Source organism: Ixodes scapularis, unplaced genomic scaffold (genome assembly GCF_016920785.2).
Source record: "Ixodes scapularis isolate PalLabHiFi unplaced genomic scaffold, ASM1692078v2 PGA_scaffold8__174_contigs__length_109621045, whole genome shotgun sequence".
In the NCBI taxonomy this organism is placed as follows: Eukaryota; Metazoa; Arthropoda; class Arachnida; order Ixodida; family Ixodidae; genus Ixodes; species Ixodes scapularis.
In genome coordinates, this window is record NW_024609883.1 from 81846566 (window position 1) to 81874151 (window position 27586).

The 27586-nt window shown below is 45.2% G+C and overlaps 1 protein-coding gene across 1 annotated transcript; it reads right to left on the reverse strand.

Annotated features, from left to right (window-relative positions):
• Positions 1 to 4180: 4180 nt before the first annotated feature.
• Positions 4181 to 27204, reverse strand: LOC120848682 (probable caffeoyl-CoA O-methyltransferase 1). The gene is made up of 10 exons (XM_042286751.1): positions 27111 to 27204; positions 26785 to 26903; positions 26430 to 26484; positions 25537 to 25670; positions 10616 to 10723; positions 9618 to 9723; positions 9298 to 9416; positions 9109 to 9163; positions 8205 to 8338; positions 4181 to 4342 (listed from the first exon to the last, which is right to left on the reverse strand). Exons 1-10 carry the CDS (start codon positions 27187 to 27189, stop codon positions 4181 to 4183), a joined length of 1071 nt encoding a protein of 356 aa, XP_042142685.1. The 5' UTR covers positions 27190 to 27204.
• Between the last annotated feature and the right edge of the window lie 382 nt (positions 27205 to 27586).

Below are 27586 nucleotides of genomic sequence, written 5' to 3' on the forward strand. Positions count from 1 at the left end.
CCGCTTTTTATACGGCATGTGTGGCCAATCACGTGAGACATTCTTGTTTTCATATCCGAGTAGACCAAGCACAGGGAACTTCTCAAATATTGCTTGCTGGTCAAGCAATTGTGGACAATTTTTTATTAGATGTTTTCAGCGGTTTTAGTGCCCTGTGATTTCTAGGCAAAATTAATCTCTCGCCAATTGTGATAGCTTGCATAAAAGGCGAGATCCGTATTTTTTTTTCTTGTAGCAGCTACGCTAATGACGTCATGAAAGTGTCTTTCATGTAAATAGACTATTGTACGATTTCAATTATGATACTTGGGATGATTGATTATTTATTCGGTGCAGTTGTGTGTTGCACGAACTGAGTGATAGTTTTGTACATGTATGTGGATTTTTAAGCGCGATCCAGAGACTAGCTGGGCTAGTCGATTGTTCGAGAAATAAAAAACAAACAAACTATTATTTTGTATAGCCCTTTTTAACGATGCACTGTACATAATGTCGCGCTCTTTTTAAAACAACGGCGGTATTAGTTTTGCCGCCTTTTTTGTACAAGACACTCGTATCTTGTGTCTATTTTTATGCTTTATACGAGTGAAATAAATTATTCATACGGGACACGCGATGTTCCGCTGCTTTCGAAATGTTTTCTTTTTGATCTATCAGTGTCTTAAATGGTGTTTTCTTTTGGCCACTCAGATTTCCAAAACGAAAACAAACCAATTTTGAATTTTTCATTCTTTTATCATAATCCCGGAATATTTTTTTTTCTTTTTGCGATTTCTTAAGTAAAGCCACGGTCATACGGCAAATACAAAAGACTGCCCCTGTAGACCCTGCCTGAGGAATGTGTCTCTCTTTATGGTGGATTCCGAGTCAGATCATCGAACGCGTCAGAACATCCATCGAGTCAAAACATCCATTCGTGGATGTTTTGCCTCGGTGGATGTTCCGACTCGGATGGTTGTCTTGACTCGTTGGATGTTCTGACTCTAGTGCCACGTGACCTGTTGGATGTTTTGACTCGATGCATGTTCTGACCCAATGGATGTTCTGGCCATAAGCGTTTATGATGGCCCTGTAACGTTGGTCATACAAAAGCTCTCTGACGGACTTGTTAGAAGCGTACATCTGTATGAAGGAAACCTGTCGTCGAACCTGTTTGAGGGGCGTCCTCAGATAATTTTTTCATGATGTCAGCCGCAAACACCGTGTTTTTTGTCTGGTGCGTACGAGCAGCGCGGCGGCGGTGGCTGAGAGTCCTCTCTTGGGGAACTAAGCTCGGCGGTATAAACTATTTTTTGTAACGCGTTGCGTGTAGTTTATAATTAGGCACCGGTGCGTTTAATTTGGAGTATTAACATCCGCGCAGTGAGATAGCAGGATGTTTGCCCCAGTCGCGTGCTTTCCAATGATGGCGAAATTTGTTAACATCGAATTTTGTACAAATTTCACGAAAAGAATGAAGCAACTTGACTTGTAAAGTATACTTTCATTACCAGATTTCTAGCGATTCCGTCAATCAATTGAGTCAATGCGTGTTCCTTTAATTGGGAGCTTTAGTAGATCGTTCCAGTAGCTCCGATAACGACACGCGATACTCCGCGGGCTTTTTCTTTGGGCATGCATCGAGTCGTTATTGGGTGTGTGGTTATCGGAATTACCGGAACAACCTATACTAAAAATGAAAAAGACGTCGCTGAAGAGAAGCGGTGGCCCGCACCGTCTCGGCGTGTTGGCCGTGTCAATCAGACACCGGGAAATATAGAACCGCGTTTGGTTAGGGGAATAGAAGCTAGGTGGGCTAGTTCTGCAACGATTTAGAGCTGATAAAAAAAAATAAAGATAAAATAATATATAATTAAACGAACTTTTTTGAACCGTCGCAGACTTCCCAATTGTCCCCACCCTTTCGATCGCCCTGAGCAGAGTCAGCACAACCGCCAAACGTCACCACATAAAAAATAAAAAAATAATAAAAAAAATTCGGAGGCTGAACTTGCCGTGAAAGGTTTTCTATATTGGCCGCCAGGTGCCGTTGATTTCGCAGAAGTTGCCAATATCGCTCAGTCTACGAATTATTGGATGTTTGCGTACAAGCTGATGCATACGTCACAGAAAAAAGTGAATGTGTAACTTCCATTTTTTTAGGGCAGTAAGAACTTTTTCGCAAGGCGTTGTTACATAAACCCGCTGAAGTGTTTTTTTTTTTTTTTTTCAAGCCAGCGCATTGGATTTGTTTCCAGTTCTTGCAAAGCGTACACTGGCTGCCCATTTTAGAAATAAATAATTTGATATGGACAAAGTCCCACAAGAAAATTAAAAAAAAAGAGATAGCGAGTACAATCTAACAAAGCCGCGTGCTGGCGTTTAATGTGTTTCTGAGGCAATTGAGGAGTACACAGTCTGCACGTGTTCGGTTGATGTACAGAGATCAACATGCGATTGCCGCCTTTTCTTCTGTTTTATACTTCAAATCCAAACAACTCTGGTGTGTATGTCTTCTACTTCTTTGCGAGAAATAGGCAAAATAGTATCACGAAAAAAAAAAAAAAGATAACACCCGTGAGTTTTTTGAAGCACGAGCCGAGACTTCCATCTGCATGGCATCAACCTACATCTTCAACTTGCAGTTCTTTGTAAATCGGCCAAAATTATTTGCCAGAAAAATATATTTAAAATCTATGCCAGAGGTGGGCAACACCTGCAGGAGCTAGGGCTCTGGCTGGAGCATAACAGGAAAATAGGAAACGGGAAAAGAAGCACTAATCGTCAGCAGAGAGAGCGACGGCGAAAGCACGGGAAACAATAGCTCTACTATGGTGATGTCGTAGCGTAACGGGTATCAGTGTTGTTTCGGCAGCCACTAACTCATTTTTATTATATTATTACGCTATAGACATTATATTACAAAATTTCGAAACGCATCCTTAGCTTAAAACACGAAAAGTGTCATCTCTGTTTCTTCTTAGCTCATCCCTTTTTAAAACCCCATCAAGAAACTGTGTGTGTGTGTGCGCGCGCGTGTGTGCGTGTGCGTGTGCATGCGCATGTGTGTGTGGGTAGGGAAGGGAGGGGGCGCTTGGAATGCTTTAGCATGACTCTTGGGAACGCCACACACGTCTCCCTCTGGGAAACGCTAGCGCTGGCCTATTCACTTTTTTTTTCTTTCGGCTTTCTTTTTTGCTTCCTCTATTTCTTGCTCCCTCTTTATGGCCTTGTTACAGGGTCAATGTCAGCATTTCCCAAAGGAGGACGTGTGTCGCGTTCCCAAAGGTCATGGTAACGCATTTCCTAAGAATCCACGAATGAATCTTCCTGTAATTTCCTTCGGCCCCTTTCTGTGCTTTGCCTATCAGAATATGTCGACGCCCTTGGATACGGTCGTCCATATCACTCGTGGAAAGAACCACATCCATTCCCCTGATGGAAGGAACCGCATTCATATCACTCGTGGAGGGAACCGCCGTCCATCGTTTTAGCTACTCACATACATCACAGCCCACACACAGTATACTACGGAAAACCAGAGCGAAGAACAAGCGGCGAATGCGGAGCTGCAACTGAGCACGCCCGCATTGCACCGGGCCGTGGCGAAGCGTGTAGTGCTCAATGAGACGGCGCCATTAGGTAAGGCCAACGCTGGGCACAGATTGGAGACGACGGTTGCGTCAACGTTCGGCTGAAACTTGATTCAAAGCCAAGCGTTGCCCTTCTCTGATGACGCCATCTCATTCAGCAGTAAGGCTCTATAGGAGGTGTTGCGCAGCGTCTCCTCTTCTCTGGCTCCACGCGAGCTGTGCGCGTGGCAGACGAAAACGAAAGGCTCGTTCTGACGAAAACCCGCGGCGGTGTCTGTCAGTTTGTCAGCGCCAGGGAGAGGGGAAGAGATTGACGCGGTGCTGACGTCAGCTCTTCGGACCAATGGGAGCACCACACGCGTTTCCCTCTCTCCCTCTTTCTCCCTCTCTCCCCAGCGCTTACAAACGAAATACACCACCGGGGTTTCGTCTAAACGAGCGTTCTAATGCTAACGCGTTAAAAATTGCGCGTGGCATTGTCGAACATTGATGACATCGTTCTTAATCGGAATGACAACAATATTCGCCTGGGACAGGAGTATAAGTAACGCAGAAACCCGATGTCTCATCGACCGGAGAGTAGAGTATACTTTATTGACACGAGAGTTCTATTTCTTAAGTGCCAACGTCACACCATCGGCCAAGGTGAGCATGCACAGATGAATGCGATCATCTCGGTGCAGTTTTCGATTGAGTGCTCGCAGCGCCACCGTTCCTTTCTCGAAGTAAGGATCGTCGATGGTACCGTAGACGTACCCCATCCAAAAGACCTTAAACGAAGAAAATAACGAATAATTCAACTCTTTATGCGCAGTACAGTCATGGACAGTTAAGCACACGCAGGAAGGGGCTTAATACGTCCAAGCTTCTACAGTCACCACGCTGCTAATATACCATACAAAAGACAGTCTACGCACACTGTCTGAGCCATGGCTCTTCCTTGTATGACAGTCTGCCACGTTGGCCATACGACTGCCAGCAGATAATCCTGCCGCCATGTCCACAGTGAACACAATGTCGTTTGTGGGATGCACGAGCAGTTATGTAGCACGACATTATTAAGAACAGTGCAGAAGGACGGGACGAGAGTAGGAGCACACAGGAAGGACGCTGCCCAACAACTGAATGTTTATTGGAAATTCCACACGAGCGCAGTGTCTCTCACGTGAACGCGGTCGTCTAATCACATATCTTAAAATCGCCACTATATAAATCCGAACGCTGGCTCGAGCAAACCAGCTGCGTCACACGCGATGAGCCTAATCAGGTGGATGACGAAACGAGAACAAAAATATGATTAATCACTGTTAATGAATTGCGGTTCCCTGCTCGTCAAATGTATATGGGCGCGACACTGTTAGAGCGATCTTGTTCGCAGGCAAGTATAAGGGTTGCTTCCAACATCTCCCGCCCCAAAGTTCCTCTGCTGCGAGGCTGCCAGCTGAGTGTTGCCCAACGAGGGGGAACAACCCCATTCCCTGCAGTGTATTGGCAAGTGATACCCATAGCCGTTGAGAGCGAAGCCGCGTGCTCTCGCAGTTTGTTGTTCACATAACGACCGGTCTGGCCTATATACACTTCTACGGCTCAGAAAAAGCCTGTACACAGCTTCAGTGGCGCAGGGCACGGAGTGCTTGGCGTGCTTCTCGTCGCATTTCTCTTTACTTTTTTTTTATTTTTATTTTTTTTTTGGGGGGGGGGGGGGGGGTGTTTTGTTTCCGCTCAACATCACGCACATTTTGTTATACTTTCCAGGAGGCTATGAAAACGACATCAATGTTGAAATTCGCTCCTATACGTGTCAAGTTATGTGAGGCCGTGTGCACGTAGGGCAGCACTTGGAACTTTTTTAGCCGTTTTCAAGGTGCCTTCTCGGGGTTTTTCAGCTTCTTTAGCGGGGATTCTGCCACTCCTCCCAAAAGAAAAGGATGGAAAGCTGACTGTTTCAGGCGAACTACCTGACGGTCAAAGTTTTCGCGAACTACGTGTGCACAGGATTTTAAAGGGATACTTCAACGAAATTTGAATTATACCCGTCGTGTTCAAAAATAGGTTGAATATGATCCACAATATCCGTGAATGACAATCGCACGTTTGCATTTTGAGCCTGGTGGCTGTATTTTTCGTTATAAACGGCCCACTCTGGCAAGCGCACGGAGAACAACCAGCGGAGAGCATGTGACATCCAACGCAATCGTGACGTAGTTCATCTCGGGACGAGCAAAGCTACGGCGAGGCTGACGTTGAGAGGATGGCCTAGTCGTTCCAGCCGGGCCTTAGTTCCAGCCACCGAACCAGCTGCTTTTGTACGAATTTCGAGTGACGGTTCAATCTTCTATAATCTTGTAGGGGGACAATAGCGACTTTTGGGACACACAGAAGGGATTCTCGAGTAGAGGGAAGTTCCTCCTTCCCCTCTTCTGTCGTCGTGGCCGGAGGCGAGACAGTAAACGTCACTACCTTTCAAGTTTCCTAGACGGGCATTACAAACGAGGCGTTAGCGACGGTGCTCTTTGCTAATCGTTTAATTCGTTTTAAAATTCTCTTTCGTGACTTTTTTAACAAGATGTTGGTGTGTTCGATGTGATACTGCTCCTTTGAACACATATAGACCAAAAAATGAGCGCTCAAATTTCGTTGTAGTATCCCTTTAATAAAGCCGAACGGACGCACCGTGAGGCGATACCGCAATTTGGGGATCAGCCGAGTTCAAGGGGAAAAAAAAAAGGTATTTTTCCACTTGGACTGGTTGGTAAATTACTTTGTAGCAATTTAAAAGAAAAACACACGAAATAAAATATAGAAAAAAAAGGCGCAGAGCCCACGCGGGTCTACGGGAAGCAAAGGAAAGCTTAAAGGGACACGCGTGCGCACTGCGCGGTCCTGGGCAGCAGGCACGGCGTGCCGTCAGGGAGCGCGGAGATGAAAATCGGTCGGCGCTCCGGTGTTACGTGTGTGACGTCACTTCCGTGACCAAGTTTTCGTGACATCGATCTCCCAACTTCGCGCCCCCTTCCAAGCGCGAAGAAAGACGTAGTTCCACGTCGAAACGAAATTCTACACACTGTACGTCGAGAACATACTGTTGTACCAATACGAAGGCAATAATATTGAGGCATCAACCAATAAAAAAACGGTAGAACACACCGCATAGCCCCAATTGTGATCATAATACACCAAGCACTAGGTTTCTCCACTGTTGGGAAGGAGTAGTGCCTCAAGTAGGTTTAGAAAACTTGCACTTGAAGAACATTCTCGGGGCACGTACTTGGACTTTACTTAGAGTATTTGTTCTGGTACTTTCCGAGCAAAGAACAATTCCCGACCTTCAAGTACATTCCCAAAATATGGTCTTGCTAAATTTGTGTCACAAAATGATGTTTTGTCAACTCTGGAGAAATACTGGGAGAGATAAGTTCTACTCTAACCAGAAATGCGAGCAGACAACATCGTTCCGTTTATGCTGGGGGCGGCTTTTCCGCCGCCTTCCGAACTCTCGCAATGTCTCGCACGGTCAGCGCAAGAAATGAGGTTAAAAATATTAGGACAAAACACACCTCCACGAGAGGTCTGCTCGTGGAAGCTAGGGGGTTGACGCCATAGTCTTGGGTGCAAAGGGTACTTTTGAATTCGGCGTCATTTCTGGAAAAGATTGCTCACTTACAGTTAAGAAAAAAAAATTGTAAAAAGAATGAGTGGTCTAACTTTTGGTGTGCAACCGAGAAAAGTTGAAAACGTTGTATTTTTAGATTATGCGTCTGATAGGATGGCGTCGGGAGCAGCGTCGAGAGGCGTAGCCGACCAGCGAAAGAAAGCACATGACACGCAGACAAAATCCGTCGGCAGCAAGAACGCCGTCGTTATGCAACCGCGTTTTTTCCTTTCTTTTCTTTTTTTATCTTTAAGCTTTACTTTTATTGTCCGAATTTATTTCTAACTAAAAGTACACTACAAATAGATTACCTTCATTATAGTGAATCACGGTCGTTGTGAGCAGTCTCGATAAAAAGGTAGTGCCATTTATCAATACGTGCACCCTCGCCCCGCCGCTCGACTCACTTGTCTGCATCGCATCGCCGCCGTTGACTCTGGCAATTTTTTTGTCCCTATTTCTTTACAGAAATGGAGCTACGCTTTATAATTTTCAAAAAAAAAACCTACCTGCTCATACACTTTTCACGAAAAGTTTAGGTTGATTCATGCAGGCGTCGATTTTTACGGTCCACTTTACATCGAGCCTAGTGACTTGAACCACCCTATATTTATAGTAGTTTACTTTAAGTAGATTGCGCTTCGGTTACTTACTACTCTACTTGAAGTACATAACCTCTCATTAGCCTTGTACTTGACTTCAAGTACTTTTTTAGATGAACTTTTACCAACATTATATTTCGAAAGCTGTCAGTGTCGGTAGCTTCATGAATCGCTGTTTTACGTTCTTATCTGTTAATTCTAGGGCCGGGCGTCGATTAAAATGTTTACCCGAATGATCCACACCCTTTAATCGACTAAGTAATCGATTAATCGGTTTCGTTCATTCCAATGCATAATAGTTTTTATAGTCGGCGCTCTGACGACGCCTCCTCCTGTCCATCAGTCCCTCTCCGTATACAGTAAAGCAATCGAACTCACATTGTCAATAGCAATGATGCCGTTCCTTCTGACCAGCTGCAAACTCTTCTCGTAGTAGACGTCGCAATTATCCTTGTCCGCGTCGATGAAAACAAAATCGAATGTTCCGGCTTGGCCTTCCGCTATTAATGCATCTGAAATTGGTTTTGGGAAGAAATTAGGTTGCTCGCTACGACTCCTTGCTTTGCGGCAGGTAAAGAAATCAGTGATGTATGAACTTGAAGCCAATCGCAGCCACCTGTGTTCATGACGTACCGGCTGTAAGGTGGAAATTCTTTTAATATGGAAGACGGTCGTGATATATTAGCAATGAGGGGAGCAAGGGGCTTCATCGAGGCTGACAGACGCGCTTGCGTACGGGTTCTAACCATCGTGCACAGATACGCACCGCCTACCGGGCAATCCAGGGTGACTTACTCTCGGAAAGAAATTATTATGAGCACAGAAAATGTTTTATCAGCCGAAATCTTTAAGAGAACCGTCATGAAGAAGTGTCATGAAGAATTGTCATGAAGAGCACTGACATATCACGTGATATCATGAGGTCATGCGACACCATGATTCCACGTGACGCCACGTCATCGCGTGACACCCTAAGGTAATCTGACACATTGACGTCACATGACGCCGTGATAAACTATCATTAGGTCACGTGACACCGTTAAGTCACACAGTCATGTGACTTCACGATGGCATATGACATCATGACAAGGCTTCTCACTTTATTAGCGCGTTGCAACGAGCAATGGCATCACTAATAAAATAATTAAAAAAAAAAACTCGAGCATTATACGTAAAAATAATCTTAATTTGCAATAAAAAAGGCGCCTGCTTTTTTTTTACGTTGGAATTATGGTATCATTTGCGTTGGGCCCGGGGAAATGGAAGGGGTGTTCTTGCTTACCCAGCGTCTCTTTGGCTGGCCCGATCCTAGTCTCAATCTTTTGATCCACGTCCGCCTTGAGCAAAACAAGAAAGCGTCAGAGGTTGGTGGGACTTTCATCCTTTCTCTGCTATATTCTAAAATTTACGCGTGATTTATTCTACAAAAAATATGGGTTGAGACGAATGTGAGTTAAGGGGTGTAACGTGCCTTCTCCCAGAAAGGCCGACCGATATCCACGTGGCACTCGTGAAGTTCCAGAGTAACCACTTTGCCGTCAGGGGGCAGCGCCAACGCAGCAGCCATTGCGCTGCACCCAGTGTAAGTACCTGCAGGAACCCAACTTCGAGAAACTTTCCGGGAGTCTAGCTTTCATACAAATAAATAAAGCGGGGGAAAAAAAAAACTCACGAACTCGAAAGAATTGCAAATTGCCCCAGCGTTTAAAGCATAAACTTTGCTGTCTCCGAAGCCTCAATTCCTGCACACCGCGGTACTAAGGCTGACACGATTAAAATATTCTTACTTACCGATTTCGAGATATTTCTTCGCATTTATTGCCCTAAGTAGAAGCTGAAAAAACTGGAGCTCGCATCTGTCTCCCATCATGCCACCCCAGGGCAGACTTTTGGTCAACTGCAAAACACAAGCACGCGAAACACGCATTCGTATTACTCCCGAAGCTTTAGCTACATAATTAAAAAAGAAATAGAGCCAAGAAAACTGCTTCAGAAAATTGCGGTTGCACGGTTAGCAGTGGCAGTGATGCCACTGCTAACCGTGCAAGGCGGGCGAAAGAGACAGAAGAGAGGAAGCAGCACCTATTAGCGGCGAAATGTTTCGGTGGCGCCCTCGTTCGGTTACCTTTCGTGACGTCCTTACCTTGTGAACAGCAAGTTCGATGGTGTTTGTAATGAACATGGGGGAAGCCTGAAATCACAGCGCTCTCAAAGCAGCACTGCCAACACTGTCAAAATTGAAGCACTTAACATTCCTCTTATTTCCAACGATGAGACATCCTTTGCTGATGTCATAGTCAGCATTCGGCCAATTGTGGTGGGCCGACCACAGCGACGCTTTCGATCGCTCACGTCGCCAATACTCTGTTCACTCTTAAACTGAGAGAGACTACAGTCAAAGCTACAAGTGCGAGCTAGCCCGCGCTCCTGGCTTTGAGACGTACATTTTTAGAGCGAGTGCTCGTTCTGTGGATGAATTAAAATAATTAGAGCAAAAATATAACGGAAGATCCATCGTGGATCCGGCGTTAGCATGACTGTTGGGAAACGCTAACACTGATCCCGGTACAAAGGCATAGAAGAGTCAGCAAAAACTTGAGGAAGCAAAATAGAAAGGCAAGACAGAAAAGCGAAGAGGTCAGCGTTAGCGTTTCCCAAAGGGAGACTTGTGTGGCGTTTCCCAAAGGTCATGCTAACGCATTCCCTAAGGATCCACCAATGGATCTTCCTTTTATGTCCTGGATATATCAGTAACAAAGAAACTGAGTGAGCGCTAAAAGCAGTCTTACGTCGATCAGCTCCGCCTGCGCAGGATGAAGGCGAAGGCTGTTATCAGCGGCATACTGTACAGCGTTCTCGTCGGTGTGACCAGCTTTCGGTGGAATGTTGGAGAGATTCTAGACCAGTATAAAACAGAATATAAACATAGTCAGTTGCACTATAGCCCCTGGAGCGCGTCTCTGACTGGTGTGTATACCATGTTCATTTACGCCCGATGATGTCACTGAGGTTCCATGCGCTTGCTTGTCGCGATCCTGGCGGTGGCACAGCAGCAGAGGTGTGTGCGGCCACCGCCTATCCTGTTACAGGTCGCTCTGCGGCCAGACAGTCGACGGAAACCAAAACAGACACGAACTGGCACGTCGCGACGGCAGCGACCCTCGCGTCTGCTCGCCGTTTTCGGGTGCATTTCTTCGGCCAACCGCCAGGATCGCGGCATCCGACAGAATGACACGACATCTCTTGTGACGTGTTTTGTTGCCACTTAGGAACCCCTTTAGATGTATGAGCGGGATAGGACGGTAAACACACAAGTCATATACCCAATTCACACGATCATAAAGGTACCTTTTGCTCCAAGACGTTGACGGTCGGCAACGAATCAGTTCGCGAATCTCCGCGCGTGACAGGTGCTCGCAACCAAGGAGAACGTTTTGACTCGCCGATTGCAAAAGGCCGTATTAATGGGGTTTATAATTATGGTTTCGTCTTTTTCCGAAAAATCTGATAAACTCCGAAAAACACTTGCCGGTAAAATTCTCTACAATTCGGACGTATACGAAAAACTCCGAATTTCGAGATCATGGCAGCAAATTAAAAGCACACACAAAAAAAAAAGAGAGGGCTCTACGAATAAAGCTTTTGTCAAAGTTTGTCAACACGTGTCATTAGTGGCAATGAAAAAATCAAAACATTTTTTAGACTATTGAAAAAAAATTATTTTTGTTTATCTCGCCAGGGTTCGTTCAGTACAATGGACCAATCTGCTTCTGGACCACATCAAAATCCACTGTTCCGGTTTCCAGTGCGGACCATTGTCTTGTTGTGGTGGTTGTGGTTGCGGTTGTTGTACTTCTAAAAGCCTGTTCACACCCTTACGACTGAGTAGGACCGACTGAGACAAGACCTGTTTTTAAGTCTCTTGCGACGGCTGAGGACCAGATGCGCTGCTGAGGAACAGGTCCTAAGCCGTCGCAAGAGGCTTAAAAACAGGTCTTGTCTCAGTCGGTCCTACTCGGGTAGAAGTGTGTGAATGGGCCTTTAGAGGAGCGAGGGGTTGTATTTTCATCGCAGTGAAAGATGTGAACCTGTAGATTTTATAGAATGGGGAGGGCGGCTGAAGTTTTTTTATGGGACAGTTAGTACAGTGAGTCGCAAGGGCGCCAACTCCAATAGCAGCTGCAGAATTACCTTTCGATACTGTTGTTGTTTTTTGTTGTCGTTGTTTGTTACTGTCACTGTTGCTGTTATTGTTGCTGTTGTTGTTTTGTTGTTGCTGCTGTCGTTGTTGTCGTTGTCGTCGTTGGTGTTGTTGTTGCTGCTGTTTTTGTTAGTGAATGTCTTTGTCCGGACATTATCTAATTTAAAAAAAAATTAAAACGAAGTAAATAAACTTGGAAATTTGAGAATTGGGAATCTTCGAAAAATAATTTCCGCTAAACCCCAAATTTACAACGAAAAAAGAACTCTGAAAAACACCCTCCGAATACCGCAAAAAAATTATATCGCAAATACCGCACATTGCGAAAATCGCAAACACTCCGAAAGTGCTTAATCCTACTTATACGCAGAGTTCCGTATTTTCGGGCTTTATTTTCCTTCAAATTCGGGGGGAGGTTTAGGGTTAGTTTTGTTTAAGAAAATCGTTTATCATCGATGTCGGACAAACATCCGGTGTTTAAAGGGCCCTCTGTTGAAGAGAACAAGACACGGGCATGGAATACCCCAACCTTCACTAAACACATTTGTGCACAAAATACTTGGAAAACGTCCAGGTACGAATAAACGAAGAAAACAAGATACGGGGTCTGGTTTTCGAAGAAAAAAGCTGCTTTGCGGACAGTTCGTCGAGACTGTATTTGATGTAAACAAAAACTAAAGTTGTAGTTGCAGATGTTTTACCGGGAAGCGAGTCTTGCTCAGTGACAAAAAAGCTCCAATTCAGTTCTTCTTTTTTCGTTTTTTTTTTTTTTTTTCAATTTTGATGAAACTGGCTAGGAGGCCCCCCTCCCCTCCTAGCCGGTCTCATAGTTTTCCGGGTGTATAGGAAACACGGACTCCCTACCTATAAGATGCGTTCTGGGCACCGTAATTACACACGGAGTCGTGAATACGAATGGCTCACTATATTGATTTCGACTTTATTATTCTGCTGCAGCTTCCGACCACAAAGACACAGGGTAGAGATGAATACCTAATCGACATATTTACCCTGGAGCCGAACGCTTTTGCTCCATCGGTATGGCAGCCGGTAAATGCCCTCCGGAACCACTTTTTGGCATAGCGCGTCACACCCGCACAAGGACAACTGTTTCCAGCTCATCAACGAGCCTGTTTGAAACAGTTTTCATACTAAGTTTTAGACAGTTACAAGCAAAGGTACTCACGACGTTCATTATTCAACCGAACTGCTGGATGGAAAAAGCTTGAGCAGGATATATGCAACGATCCTGGACAGGGGTTCGGCAAACAAGCTTCCGTTACCTCACCTAGCCCAGACTCGTTTTACATGCCTACTGCGTAGGTAGGTCACCAGCTGCCGATGCATGTACAGCTACTGTAGCCAGGTGCAACCTACTTCGGGCTTGAACCGCTATCCCGACGTCATCCGTCTACATTACCTGGAGGGGTTTAATTTTGGTTACCGCCAGAGCGAGATCTGACTTGCCTCCGGCGGAGCGAGTTATAAGATGGCGTTTGCGGACGCTTTGTGCACTAACGCGAACGAAGAACGCGGTACGTCTGCTACGAAGACCTCCATGGTACGAAGCAGGGAGGTAGGAAGAAGGGGAGGCGACATATCGGCTCAAGTCATGCCAAACAAGAAAATCCCGATTAAAGCCGTAAGATGGTCGCTGTCGGTGGGAACGCCCGAAAGAGGGTCCTCTCCCCCCAATAGCGTCTTCTTGTACGTTTTTAGTCATCGTTGGGGACGTGTCCCACCAAATAAAAGTTTTTCCCCGGCTTCATCTCTGGTGCAGCCGGGGAAACCTAACCTGGGGAACCTCCTGGGTTCGATCCCCGCCGCCCCCGCCCGTTTCGATCTGGATGAGTTTCGTACCGGCACGCGTTCGTGTGATCACTACTGCGTGATGCACGTTAAAAACCCCAAGTTAGCGGTTGTACTGTTACACATTTTTGAAAACCGGAGACGACGGACGAAGAAGGGGACAACACACAAAACGTCTCAAACGCAGCTACTAAATTTTATTTGAACAGTCGTTTATATAGCATCTCTCCCACACGTCTTCCGGAACTTCCCACGTCACAGCAACTTTTAGCCAGAGTACATCTCGTCTTGACCCTTTTTTTTTTTATCTCTCTCTCTTTTTCTCTTTTATCACCTCACTTAGTTTGTACAAAGCATTGCAATACAAGCACCATCATCACACCCGCTAAAGTCGGACCCAAGGAACCACACCTTCACACCCCACGTAACCTAACTGGCAAAAAAAAAAAAAAATTGATAATAACACAAAACTTTTTGGGTCGCTTCGTCTAGTCTGATAACAATTCAAATCTCCGAACTCCCTTCATTGTCGCAACCCCCGAAGGTCAGACCCAACGCACACACCTTCACACAAGCTGCAAGGCCTAACTCGCATCTCGTATCACGCACAAGCACGCCGCATTAAAACATACAAAAAAAAAAAAATTTACAACAGCAAAAATTTTCGGGTCGTTCGTCTAATGCGATTGACGGCTGACTGATACAGTTTCCAACAGTCGTGATTCTAATTGTCTCTTTCAAAACTCTTTTTGCGCAATCTTTTTCTTTGCTTAAAACAACAGTAGACCCCCACACCGGCAGACAATTATTGCACTCCTGTACGTGTTTAGCAATCTCAGAGTTTGAAGACCCGATCTTAACTGCCCTCATGTGTTCAAGCAGTCTCTCATTCAAGCACCTTTTTGTCTGCCCCACGTAGGTGAAACCGCAGGCCATTGGAATATCGTACACTACACCAACCTGGCAATCAACGGCAGCTTCTCTGTGCCGTTTCTGACAACCTCGCGCCCCTCCCACGAACGGCGTAAGCCTGTTCAACTTAAAGTCGGGAGTGAAGACCACCTTTATCTTGAATCTCCCAGCAACCGCCAACAAGTTGTGCGAAAACTTATGGAAAAAAGGAATGCACACTACCCTCTCTGGTTTCTCAATTTCTTTCCTCACTTCTCCTCTGAGTCTCACCACACACTTCCTTGCGACACCCTCCACAAGGCTACTCTTATACCCTGCCTCCTTAATGCGTTCTAATTGTCTTATAACAGCTTTATGTACTTTGTGCCGACAAGATTTTTTCAAAGCGTTGTCTAGCAGAGACATGACCACTGGCTAATTTTCTCATCTGCAGCTAAGAGATCGATTACCCGTTGAGGCGCATCTCCATCAAGGCTGTATAAACATAAAGAGCAAACCAATCTTTTTTTTCATCTCTGGCGGCATCATGCCGCCTCCAGAAGTTTCCTACCTCCGTGATACGAAGCGTCATTCGCCGGAAATAAAAAAAAAAACAAAAAAAAACACAAAAAAAAAAACACCCGGTACTAACAGACCGGAAAAAAAGTTAATCGTCTGCTTCGAGCCGAGCGCCGTGGCGAAGTGAGGTCTGGACGCGGCGAAGTGAGACTGTCTCCAATTTTATAATGGAAGCCACTGACAGCTCGCCCTTCGTTCGGAAAGATCAAATGGTTCTGCTGCCGTACACAAGCTTACATTGACCCGCGCATCAGTGAGTATTAAGGACAAGCGCATGAGAGGCCACAAGACCTCTCACGCTATTTGTACATTGGTGAGACGTTCTTACCAAGATATTGTCCAGATTGATGGTGTAAATGAAGCGCCTAGTTCCTCTCCTTCATTCAACTCGCAAATCAGTCAGAATGTCTCGTTAGTTGATGACGCGCAAGCTGTGGCTTTACGTCTGATAAGCGACTGCTGGACCATGTCTCCGACAGGTATGTTTACCGTCCTCTCCCGCCCGTGCCTCGAAAGCGGTCCTGAAGTGACAACAGGTGGTGTCACACGAGCCGGCGTATCACGCTGTCAGCTGTCGCTATCCTGGCGGTTGGTCTAGAAACGCTGGTAAAAAAAGGCGAGCGGACGGAAGGGTCGCTGTCGTCTAGGCGTTTCAACTCGTGTCTGCTTTGTCTACTATCGACTGTCTGACTGGAGAGCGTCCTGCAGTAAAGAAGGCTTTCGCCATATTTATTTCTGCTGTTGTATACCACCGCCGGGAACGCGACTGGCAACGTTATTTCATTAACTCAGTTACAGAAACCACCCATAGACGCCGCTTCCACGAGCAGTACTCCTCTCTATCCCCAAGGCTCGCGTATCCCTTCCCGCGGGAGTTCCACAACTGAGATGATCTAATAACGATTGCGACAACAATTTTTATGACGTCATCAAGTGGAATTGGAGGGACGGCACCACGCCGGCTGCCGTGGGCGTCCGTTGGCAAGCATGCATCACGACAACGAAAGAGCATTGCTTCCGGTTAAGCTGCACTATTTACGTTGTATGCTTTTTTCTTTGTGAAACTTTTTTTTATCGTTTCGCGAATGTGGAAACGCCGGAAAGCGAGAAATTCCAAACCTGGTGCTTACATGACACAGCTGTGATTCGTAGAACCGCAGGCGTAACGCAATGTTGCTTTTTTAGTTGTTTTCATTTATGTCACCTAACTCACTGTGCAGAAGCTCGATGGCTCGGCGAATTGATGGAACGCTTGGGCTGAGGGTTACCCAACACTCAGCTATGTTCCGTCACGGCGCGGTGGTGGCGCGTCGGGCGCATTTCTGGACTGGGGGTGTGGGCGGAATTCACCATGCGGGACGTGCATTCCTGTGTTGTTTTGGAAGAAACCTGATAAAAACCTGCCTTCCCGTCAAAGCGTCGCGACTGGGGCTGTACTAAAAGAATCGATAAATGTTTGAAGGTGAGTTTTTATGTTATGTGCCAGCTCGGTTCGTCCGAGAACGTGGTTAGGGGCCGTGACAAAGGAAAACCAGACGCCGCCGGATCACGATTTCTTGTGCGGGAAGTACTTTCGGTTGAATTCACGGATACTTCTGGTCATCAAATGTATTTGTTTTGTTCCAACATGAACGCGGGAAAACCGCCAAGTTGAACAGGCCGCCTGCGGACTACGTTCAGTGCATCTTCAACTTCAGAAACGGCCGTCTGATCGTTCGAACTGTCGTCTGCTCGCTCAAACGACAGCGGCCCGCAGACCAAACGTTGACCCGGTAATTGCGATAATAAGTAAGTGCAGGCCTCAAAAGACTTTTAAGTGTGAAAGTTGGTTGGGGTAAGTGAGCTCAGTGTAAACAGTAAATACAAGGAGATGTTGATAATTGTTACCAGTGGCCATCATCGGCTTGTGATGCCTGCTTCCCTTGGTCCCATACTGCTTGCGATTTTCAGTATCGACGTCGACCGTCTCGGCTACGGTTCACGCTTTTGCAGCCTGGCCGATGTCATGACTGAAAATAGCGAGCAGAATCTCATCATGCGAATCAGGTTTTAGCGTAAATACTGCGGCGTCCACGCGGAATGAATCGCCGCATGTCCCATTATTCATGCGAAGTTTTGCGGTGTAGCGAGCCTTGTTAATTTTGTTGAGGCCGCTAAAGCAGTCAAACATTGCCAGGAAGACGTAGAATCAAATATTGAAGTGCCAAAAACAGCACGGGGACTCACACCAACAAAGACATCGCATTCCAATGGTTGGTTTGTAATTACGGGCGATGGCGTTCTTTTTGCCCACACTCCACCGTGCGTGCGCGGCGCCGGTAGCGTCCGCTAGGGGCGCTCCGGTTTGTTTGTAAACTTTGTAAACATGAGTTGGGGCCCTAATCTGGACACTGTTAGAACTGCCTTTCTGAAAATTTCATTGGGAAATGGGGCCTCGCCATGGCCAACTTCCTCGGACATTCCGATCTAGTTCTAAAACTTCCCGTGGCGTGGCGCCGCGTGGCGCCACAGAAAGAGATCGGTGGCTAGAGGGAATGCAGACAAAGACGGCTCTGGAAAGCTATAGATTAAACAAAACAGTTATTGCCAAAGAAAGCATTTATGACAATTCTAGGGGAAGCTCATTGCTGTTTGAGGCGAGGACGGGTGTTCTGCGAACCAGAACATACAGAGTGAAGTACCCGGAAATGGATACAGTGTGCACTGCTTGTGGAGAGGAGGACGAGACGGCTGAGCACTTGATACTCTATTGTAAGGGGCTTCACCCTATGCCTATCGAAGACAACATAGATTTAATAAAGTCATTGGGTTTTAGAGACAGCGAAAGGAGAGTGGATTTCAAGACTGTAGAGATTACCAAGCAAAGATTAAGTGAATGGTGGCAGAAATCGAGAGAAAACTAGGTATTTTCTTGTTCACTGATGGCAAGGGGGTTTCATAGCCTCACTTTCTTTGCACTGCGGAGTGAATATAGATTTCACATTTAAATATTCTAAGCTTAAATGGTAAAACACAATGGCTAGGTGGCGTAAGCTACCGCCCGATCCAAACGGCTCAGCCGTATTCATCCATCCATCCATCCTTGAGCAAGATTTGGAGGCCTGGGTTTCCCGCTATGTAAACCTTCTCGTAAATGTGTACTTTCAAGTTTGCTCTTTTTTTTTTTACTTTGTTTTTTAGAGAAAAAGCTGCCTCAAGCATCGCAATCATTGGGGCGTGGAAAGAGTGTTTGCTAACCGTGAACAGCACTTGGGTTCTCTGGAAAGTTCGTCAAGAGGAAGATACGATTGACAATTTCGTGGTCGACATCAAGGCAGATATGCATCAATACATTTTTAAACTTTCTACTACACTTCGTCTACCTAAACTCCTTTGATAGTTCTTTTTACAAGCATCGACAACCAGTACAAATGACAAACCACATTCTTGCTTTTTGAGCCGTAAGAACGTTTGGAGTATGAGACTATAACTTTATGTTTGGTGGTAATTTTGCACCCCCTAGAATGGTGACATCTTGCTTCTTGACGTGTGTCAGCGGTCTTGTTCACCAGCGAGGTCAGGACTCGCTCCCAAAAGACATCTGTGTATTCTGCAGGAGTCCGATGGCGCGTTTTGTAGGCCCTTTCTGCAGCGTATCCTCTCGCACCGGAAGAATAGCACTCGATTTTCAGGCAATTCTTGGCGTGACCGGTTGAAGCTGGGCTGTATCTATGGCCACAAGAAACATATATTTTAAGGCTTATATATTCATAATTGATGAAATTGTTATCTCTCCTTGGTATGTTCTTACCTTGGAATCTTCCTGTAAAAACGTTATTTCAAATCCGTGCGGGATGACTCCTTGTTTTTATTAAACGTTAATTATTAAATAAAACTTTATTTCCTAAAACCTGCAACGTGTTTTGTTAACGAGATGAAAATTGCTTTGCTGCGATGCATTTGTGAATGCGGTTGTGATGAACTTTACGACGATTCCTCGCGCAGGTCAATTGAAGAAACGTCTGGGGAATAAAACTTTTTTCAAGGAAATATAAAATTTCTAATTGATCTACGTTCAATAACACACAGTCAAACATAGTCCTCGGGAACATTACAATTTTATTTCTAGAAAAGCAAAAATTATAATGTTGTGTTTGTAATTAATTGGATTCATCACATCACTATTTGATGATGATGTAAATAAAATTGATTGATTGATTGACTGATTCAATGGAAACACTTTTTTTTATATCAGTGGAATAAAATATACACGCGTCCAAAAGTTTAATTCCTGCTTATTGATATTTTATGAGTGTAATCTCAAATATTCCCGGGAAATATTGCGACATCTATTAACGTCTCGTTTCAGTAAACACAGCAGAGGCGCGTTGAGAGAAGGCCGCAAGGCGTTAATGTACAAGGAAGTTTGGGATATGAGACAATAAATTTATCTAGGATGGCAATTGGTAGCATACATTTAAAGGTTTATGTATGTGCAATTAATGGACTTGGTATATCTTTGTTATATTCTTATCTAGAAATCTTCCCGCGGAAACGTTACTCCAAATCCGTGCTGGATGCCCCCTTGGTTGGAAGCACTTATGCAAAATAACGCTTCCTTCTTAAAAAAGGAATAAAAGTTTTTTTTTTGTGTTTTGAAGTGACGTTCTATCGTTTTAACTCTTAATGAAATTAAATAATAAAATTCCCACAACCTACAAAACACCTTGTTAACAAAATAAAAGTCGCGTTGCTGCAATTCATTCGCGTGAATGCGATTGAGATGAGTTTACGGTTATTCCAACTCAGGTCAACACAAGAAACGATAGTGGAATAAACGTTTTTCAAGGATACATCAAAAATTCTTTTTGATTTGCGTTCTATAATACACAGGCAATTGTAGTCCTCGCGAACACTACGATATTTTGTTAGAAAATGGATAAATTGGTAATTTTGTACATTTGGCATCTAGAATTCAATGCAAAGAAACTTTGCAGAACCGTGGAATGAAAACTATACGTATTCAAAAGTTTAATGACTACTTATTAATATTTTATGACTGGCATATAAAATATCCCCGGGGAGCATGGCGACGTTTGTTGTTTATCAGTTTCAATTATCATTTTCGTACATTTAGCAGAGAAGCACCAAGAGAGGGTGCAAGGCGTTGCTGTCCAAAAAAGTTGGAGATATTTTCGTCTGTTTTCGGTAACCAGTGCCATTCAGCTCCGAGTTTTCGAGAGCTCCCTCGGGCGTCGTTTTCCCAATGAAAAATTCTAGAGAATTTCGTACAACCTTTTGCGTAAGATAACGGTTATAGTTCTTAAACTTTGGCATATATTTCTAACTTTTAGCGCTACAATTGGCAGAAAATGATCCGTATTCGGCGATCCGTAGTTTATTTTTGCGGTAAAAAATACCCCGTAAATTTATTTTTAGGATGCCCTATTATAGACCTTTCCAGCGCTTATCACCGCGGAGGAAAATGATGAGTCACCGAACTGCAAACGCATCTGCGGCGTTTCATATTTTGTGGAAGTGCGCTTCTGCGCAAGATCAGAACGTCTTCTACAGCTCAGTATATAGACCAAGATGACAGCGCGCAGAAGGCGATTGTCAGAAAATGTCTATACTCCGTTTCACATTGAACGCTACGACCCGATGGAGCGAGACAAGCAGCGCCGAAAGTGCATTGCCACGGCGCTCGTTGTCATTGTAAACTTACCGTCACCGGCTTAAAAGCCGACCTTCAGAATCGACTTCTGCCGGGCAGAAAATCGGTTCCCAGTTTCCTTCTTACCACTCCCTCTTGCACGCTTCTCTCCTCCTCTCCCCACAGGAGGGCGTCTCTGAGCTACTCCCCGCAGAAAGAAGGAGCGTCTCCCACTTTCTCGAATGGAAAGGAGAAATAGAGGGGGTTTCCTCCTTTCTGCTCATTGGTCGGCCTTTAAGTCTAGACGCAGTCGACGCTACGAGCTGACAGGACCAATCGGGAGGTGTGAAAAGCACTCCATCACGGTGTTCGTCGTGTTTCTGTACGTGTTGTATAATCGCTGAACCAGAAACAGAAAAGGCCAGTAACTTGCGCTATTCACGTAGCTCGATCGGTCCCATTAGGGAATTTTCGTACATCGTTTTCGCCGTCCCGCAACGCCCTCCGCAACCCGCTACGTTACCCGGAACTCTACAGTCAAGGCCATCGGCGCGCAGGCGCAGGAGCAACCTCTTCGTTGCGGAGGGCTTAGCGGAGGGGGAAACGCAGTCTACAAAAACTCCCTATTAGCTCGCAGCGTCCGCTGCGTGAGCTGAATCGAAGGATCTCCGAACAACTCCTAGCGCAGTCGTCCTGAAACAAGGACAGTGCGCAGCGCACTTCGGTCGTACGACCCACCGCCAGATGCTGTGATTATATGACTGGCCCGAAAGAGCTGGCGACTGAACCTGCAGAGCCAACTTTCTATTTGAGCCGTACCGTCGATTTCGCAGAAGTCGCCAATATCGCCAAGTTTACGAGTTATTGGATGTCTGCGTGCAAGGTTCTCCGTGCGTAACGGTAAAAATGAAATGTGTAACTTTCATTTCCTTATGCGAGTGGAAAGCGTTTCGCGAGGTGTTGGTATATAAAAACTGCTGGAGTGTTTGTTTTGTTTTTTCGCAAGGATGCCCATTGGATGCGTTTCCACTCCTTCAAAGCGTGCCCTGGCTGCACATTTTGGTAATAATAATTGGCGAGTGCACAGTACAAACGTGTTCGATTGACGTATACAGAGATCGGCGCAAAAAAAGAGATTGCCGCCCTTTTTTTTTTTACTTCAAATTGATACAATTTTGGTGAATTCCTCTTCTACTTATTTGCGACAAATAAACAAAATAGCACCACGAAAAAAAAAAAAAAAGGAAACCATGAAGTCACTAAAACACGAATCCGGGCCTCCATCTGAATGGCGTCAAACTACATTTTCAACTTGGGGTGTTTCGAAAATCGGCAACAGTGACTTGCAAAAAATTTATATTTAGAAAGCTGTATCAGAGTTTCGCAACAGCCTGTGGAACATAACAGGAATGCAGGAAACGAGAAAAACACTCAAGTCGTCGGTAGAGAGAGAGCGACTGGACATCACGGTAAACAATACCTGTACGAAAGTGACGTTATGGTCGCTACGGGTTACACAGTATTGCTTCAGATACAAGTTACTAACCCATTTTTTTATTATATTATTATGTTACAGGTGTTATAGTACAGCATTTCAAAGAAGAGATTAAGTTTAGCTTAAAACACGACGAAGAGAAAAGAGCCCTTCTTGTTCCCATCTTAATGGACCAATTTCAAAACACCGTCGAGCAACATTGGCCGTCGCCATTTTGTGGGCACGAAGCGCGTGATTGGATCCGAGTCCTCGCCGAACTCACGCCGAATGCTGACGCAGCCCTCGTGACCATTCACGTGCTCAGGGTACGTGCCCCAGCAATGGTGGACTCGCTTTATTAGAACAGTAGGATGGCGGGCACTTTTAAAAAGGATCTACTCAGTATTCGGTTTGGGGCGTTCTTTCAGGCTTCATGCCATAGGTGTCATCTTTGCTTCGTATTTGACGCAAAGTGGTGTCATATCTAAAAAAAATGGCGCTTAATAAAATCAACCAATTTTATCCACAGTAGCAACTCTGTTCTATATTACATTAAAAAAACTAAATCTTGACCCACGTTTTTTTTTTTTTAGTCATTAAAAGTTATGATTATAGTGAATTTGCCTCATCATTTTCATGGCGTACGTATAACTACACTATAAGAAAATTCGTGTGGCACCAGGGACTTTTAGGAAACCGTTACCGTGTTCCTTACGGCAACGCTCCGGAGTCCGGACGCGGGCTTAAAACCATACTTCAAAGGCTCCAGTACTGCACAGTACGCTGAACACGGTAACGATTCGCTAAATGTCCCTATTGTCGTCGTTCTTAATCAGACTGACATTTGCTGGAAATTGCAATAATTCTTGCCTGTGCCCCTGGCGGTGCTCCAGCCTCTGACGTCCCAGACAACTTCCGGTTCTTAAAAAAAACGTACACAAAGCCCACCTTAACAGCGCTGCTTAAAATGTCGAAGAATCGTTTAACCACCTATCCTACAGGTGAACGCCAAAAGGTCGAAGAAGCGCTATAGGTGTGTTCAAATTTTTCGAATACTCTTGTAAGCCAACTTGTATCATCCAAAACGTTAAACTGTACAGCCGAATGTTCTCGTTAAACCTCCATGTTTGTTGTCCGTGCAGCATTTTGCTTTCTACATAAGCAACCTCGAAAGGCTTGATGTTGCTTGGGACACAAGAGGCGGTGTAAACTCCCTAACCCGATTCTCATCGGCCGGAAAGTAAAGTACTTTATTCACACGAAAGTTCTATTTCTTAAGGGCCAACGTCACACCATCGGCCATGGTGAGCATGCAGAGGTGAATGCGATCATCTCGGTGCAGTTTTCGGTTGAGTGCTCGCAGCGCCACCGCTCCTTCCTCGTAGCGAGGAGCGTGGACGGTACCGTAGACGTTCCCCATCCAAAAGACCTTAAACGAAGAAAATAACCAATAATTAACTCTTCGTGCGCTGTAGGACTCACGGACAGTTTAGCAGACGCAGATGGGGTCTTATTATATTCGAGCTTCTATTGTAACCACACTGCTAATACATCATACAAAAGACAGTCTGCGGACTGTCTGAGGCGTGCTTCTTCCTTGTGCGGCAGTCCTGCCACATTGGCCATAGAAGAACTGTCTGGAGACGTCATCGGAACACACATATGTGGCGTATCCGCCGATAATTCAGCCATTATGTCTGCAACAAACACGATGTCGCCTGTATGATGGATACGAGCAGTGTAGGTCCGGAACATTCTATTACCGCTCCGAAGACAATAATATTGAGGCATCAGCCAATAAAGGAGAGACACAGTACACTCTAAAAAGAGCGTGCCACCTTACACCCTTTTGGTGCCATATAATGCACCCCAAAACTTCAATTCGACGTACAGCACACTATAGTCGAACAGACGGCCCCAAATCTCGCGAGGGGCTTGGTAACGGTGCGATATAACTCGTTAAATAGTTAAAGTACGTATCAAATACCACGGAAAGAATACACTGAGGTTTTGCAGTAGGGCCAAGAAAAACCCCGATTATTTTCTTGTAGTTAGTAACACGTATATTAACTATTTTAATAAGTTGTACCACAGGGCTATCAAGCCTCTCGTGTAAGTTAGTACCATCAGATTGAGGTCAATGTGCTTTACGTCGAACTGAAGTTTTGGGGTGTCTTATATGGGACAAGGGGTGTAAGAATACACTCTTTTTCTCTGAGAGTGTAGAACACGTCGCATAAGTGTCTGTAGCTTCGTAATTCGGTTCTCGACATTCTTATCTGTTGATTCTAGGGCTGGGCGTCGATTAAAAAATTTAACCCGAATGATCGACACCCCTTGATCGATTATTTATTCGATTAATCGGTTTCGTTCATTCCCATATGCACAATAGCTTATGTAGTCACACTGTCGTGTCGTGCCGAATACTCAGAAAAAGTAATTAGTATAAGATACTAAAAACCCGTTTGAAAATGTTATTAGAGTGGTATCTAAGTCACTTTTAACGCGAACCATCTTGAGTAGGGTGCAAATACTTTGAAAAATTAATTAAATTAATTCAGAATCACATTCTGCTTTGATCTTTATGACTTGCAAGAAGAGACTCAGCTCTTGCAATCGAAGTTTACTTTGAAATAATTTGGTACATGCAGCATTATAAGTACCAAAAGATTTTAGGAACAAGGGGTACTCGCGTATTGCAGGCATGGCCACTGGCGGGCTTTAGTTTGGCGGCATGGCACGGCTCAATAAGTTCGTAATATGTCTTGACTCGACTCGGAGCACTTGACAGATATTCCGGCATTGCATATCCCGAACAGTCGAATTAGAAGGGGATCAGGCAGCCAGACTTGACGATGAGAAGGCGAGTGAACGACAAACGTTCACGATCAGGAGAAACATCGGCTCGAGGACAGCATGCAGCCTCTGTCACTGATCAACAACCACGAGGCAATATTTTATGTCTACTGCTAAGGTCGAGGAGGAGCGCTTGTACCTTCAAACTCTCCAAAAAAAGTTAGGAGGGTCAAGACGGTAACACAAGTAACACAAGAGAGTGTCCAAGAAAGCGCTTCCAATATATCCATTCCCTTCCGCATCCGCATCGTAAAGAAATTGAACTCACATTGTCAATAGCAATGATGCCGTTCCTTCTGACCAGCTGCAAACTCTTCTCGTAGTAAACGTCGACATCACCCTTGTCCGCGTCGATAAAGACAAAGTCGAATGTTCCCGCTTGGCCTTCCGCTAGTAGGGCGTCTGAAATAGAAGTTTTGGGAAGGAGTTAAGGGCGCTCGCCGCGACCCTTTGGTGGCAGGTCAAGAATTCAGTGACGTAAAAACTTGAAGCCAATCGCCACCACCTGTGTTGATGACGTAACGGTTGTAAGGTGGAAATTGCTTTGACATGGAAGACGGTCTCGAGAACGGCAACGAGGACACAAGAGTCTTCATCGAGGCTGACAGACGCGCTTGCGTACCGGTGCTAACCTTCGTGCACAGATACGCACTGCCTCCCGTGCCATCCAGGATGACGTACTCTCGCAAACGCCTTATTACGAACACAGAGTGGGTTTCATCAGCCGAGTTCTATGAGAAAACCGTCACGAAGGAGCGTCATGAACAACCGTCATGAGGGACAGTGACATTACGTGGTATCTTGAAGTCACGTGACGCCACACCTTGGCGTGACACCCCGAGGTCATGCGATACCATGACGTCACATGACGCCGTGATGTGCCATCATGAGGTCACGTCACACCGTGAAGTCACACAGTCACGTGACGTCACGATGCCATGGGACATCATGACAAGGCTTCCTACTTTATTCGCGCGTTGCAACAGGCAATCACTTTTAAAGTGTTAAATCAAGAAAAAATGTCAACATTATACGTAAAAATACTCTTAATTGATAACAATAAAAACGGCGCCTGCTTTTCTTTTTCTTTTTTTTTTTACGTTAGAATTTCGATGGCATTTGCAGTTGGCCCGGGGAAATGGAAGGTGTGTTCTTGCTTACTCAACGTCTCTCTGGCTGGCCCGATCCTAGTCTCAATCTTATGATCCACGCCCGCCTGGAGAAAAACAATAAAACGTCAGAGGAATGGCGGGACTTTCATTCTTTAGCAAAATGATTTGTTGGCCTAGTTGGTTAAACATTACGAAAATTAAAAAGCGCAAAAGACAAGGACAAGAGGGAGACAACACAGGACAAGCGCTTGTCCTGTGTTGTCTCCCTCTTGTCCTTGTCTTTTGCGCTTTTTAATTTTCGTAACTTTCATTCTTTCTCTGCTATATTTTAAAATTGGCGCGTGCTTTATTTTTCAAAAAGAAATACGGGTTCAGACGAATGTGAGTTGAGGGGTGTTACGTGCCTGCTTCCAGAAAGGTCGACCGAGATCCACGTGGCACTCGTGAAGTTCCAGTGTAACCAGTTTGCCGTCAGGGGGCAGCGCCAACGCAGCAGCCAGTGCGCTGCACCCAGTGTAAGTACCTGCAAGACCACAATTTGTCGAAACTTCCATAAAGTTTAGCTTTCATATAAATAAATGAAGCGAAAAAAAAAAAAAAAAGAAACTCAAGAATTCGGAAGAAATAGAAATTGCCTCAGCGTTTATAGTATAAACTTTGCTGTCTCCGAAGCCTCAACTCCTGCACACCGCAGTACTAGAGCTGACACAATTAAAATATTCTTGCTTACCGATTTCGAGATATTTCTTCGCATTTATTGCCCTAAGTAGAAGCTGGAAAAGCTGGAGCTCGCAACTGTCTCCCATCATGCGACCCCCGGGCAGACTATTGGTCAACTGCAAAATACAACACGCGTATATACACGCATTAGTATTACTCCCGAAGCTCTAGGTACATAATTAAAAAAAAAAAAAAAATTGGTGCCAGGAAAACTGCACAAATGTTCACTTTTAACGGGATAGCGTTAGGGAGCTCGTGTCGCAAAAAATCCGGCGTCGGTGGCGTGGAATTAAAGCCCGCGTCGGTGGCGTGAGCGAAAATCCTGATTGGTCATTAGCAGTGATCTTTATGGCGATTGCTAGATCGCGCTTCCCCGCTCCGCGAGTGCAGCCACCGGACGGCCATCTTGGGACACGGAAAATCGACCTTTTGGAGCGTTGCGGAGGCTGGGCGGCAGCGTGCTCAAGACACGTTTTCATAGATGGC

Coding starts and splice junctions, on each gene's coding strand:
- LOC120848682 (XM_042286751.1), bottom strand. CDS start 27,189: ATGATGGGAGACAGTTGCGAGCTCCAGCTTTTCCAGCTTCTACTTAGG. Junction 26,904..27,110: donor GAAGAAATATCTCGAAATCG/GTAAGCAAGAAT, acceptor GTGGTCTTGCAG/GTACTTACACTGGGTGCAGC. Junction 4,343..8,204: donor GCATCATTGCTATTGACAAT/GTGAGTTCGATT, acceptor TCTTCGTTTAAG/GTCTTTTGGATGGGGTACGT.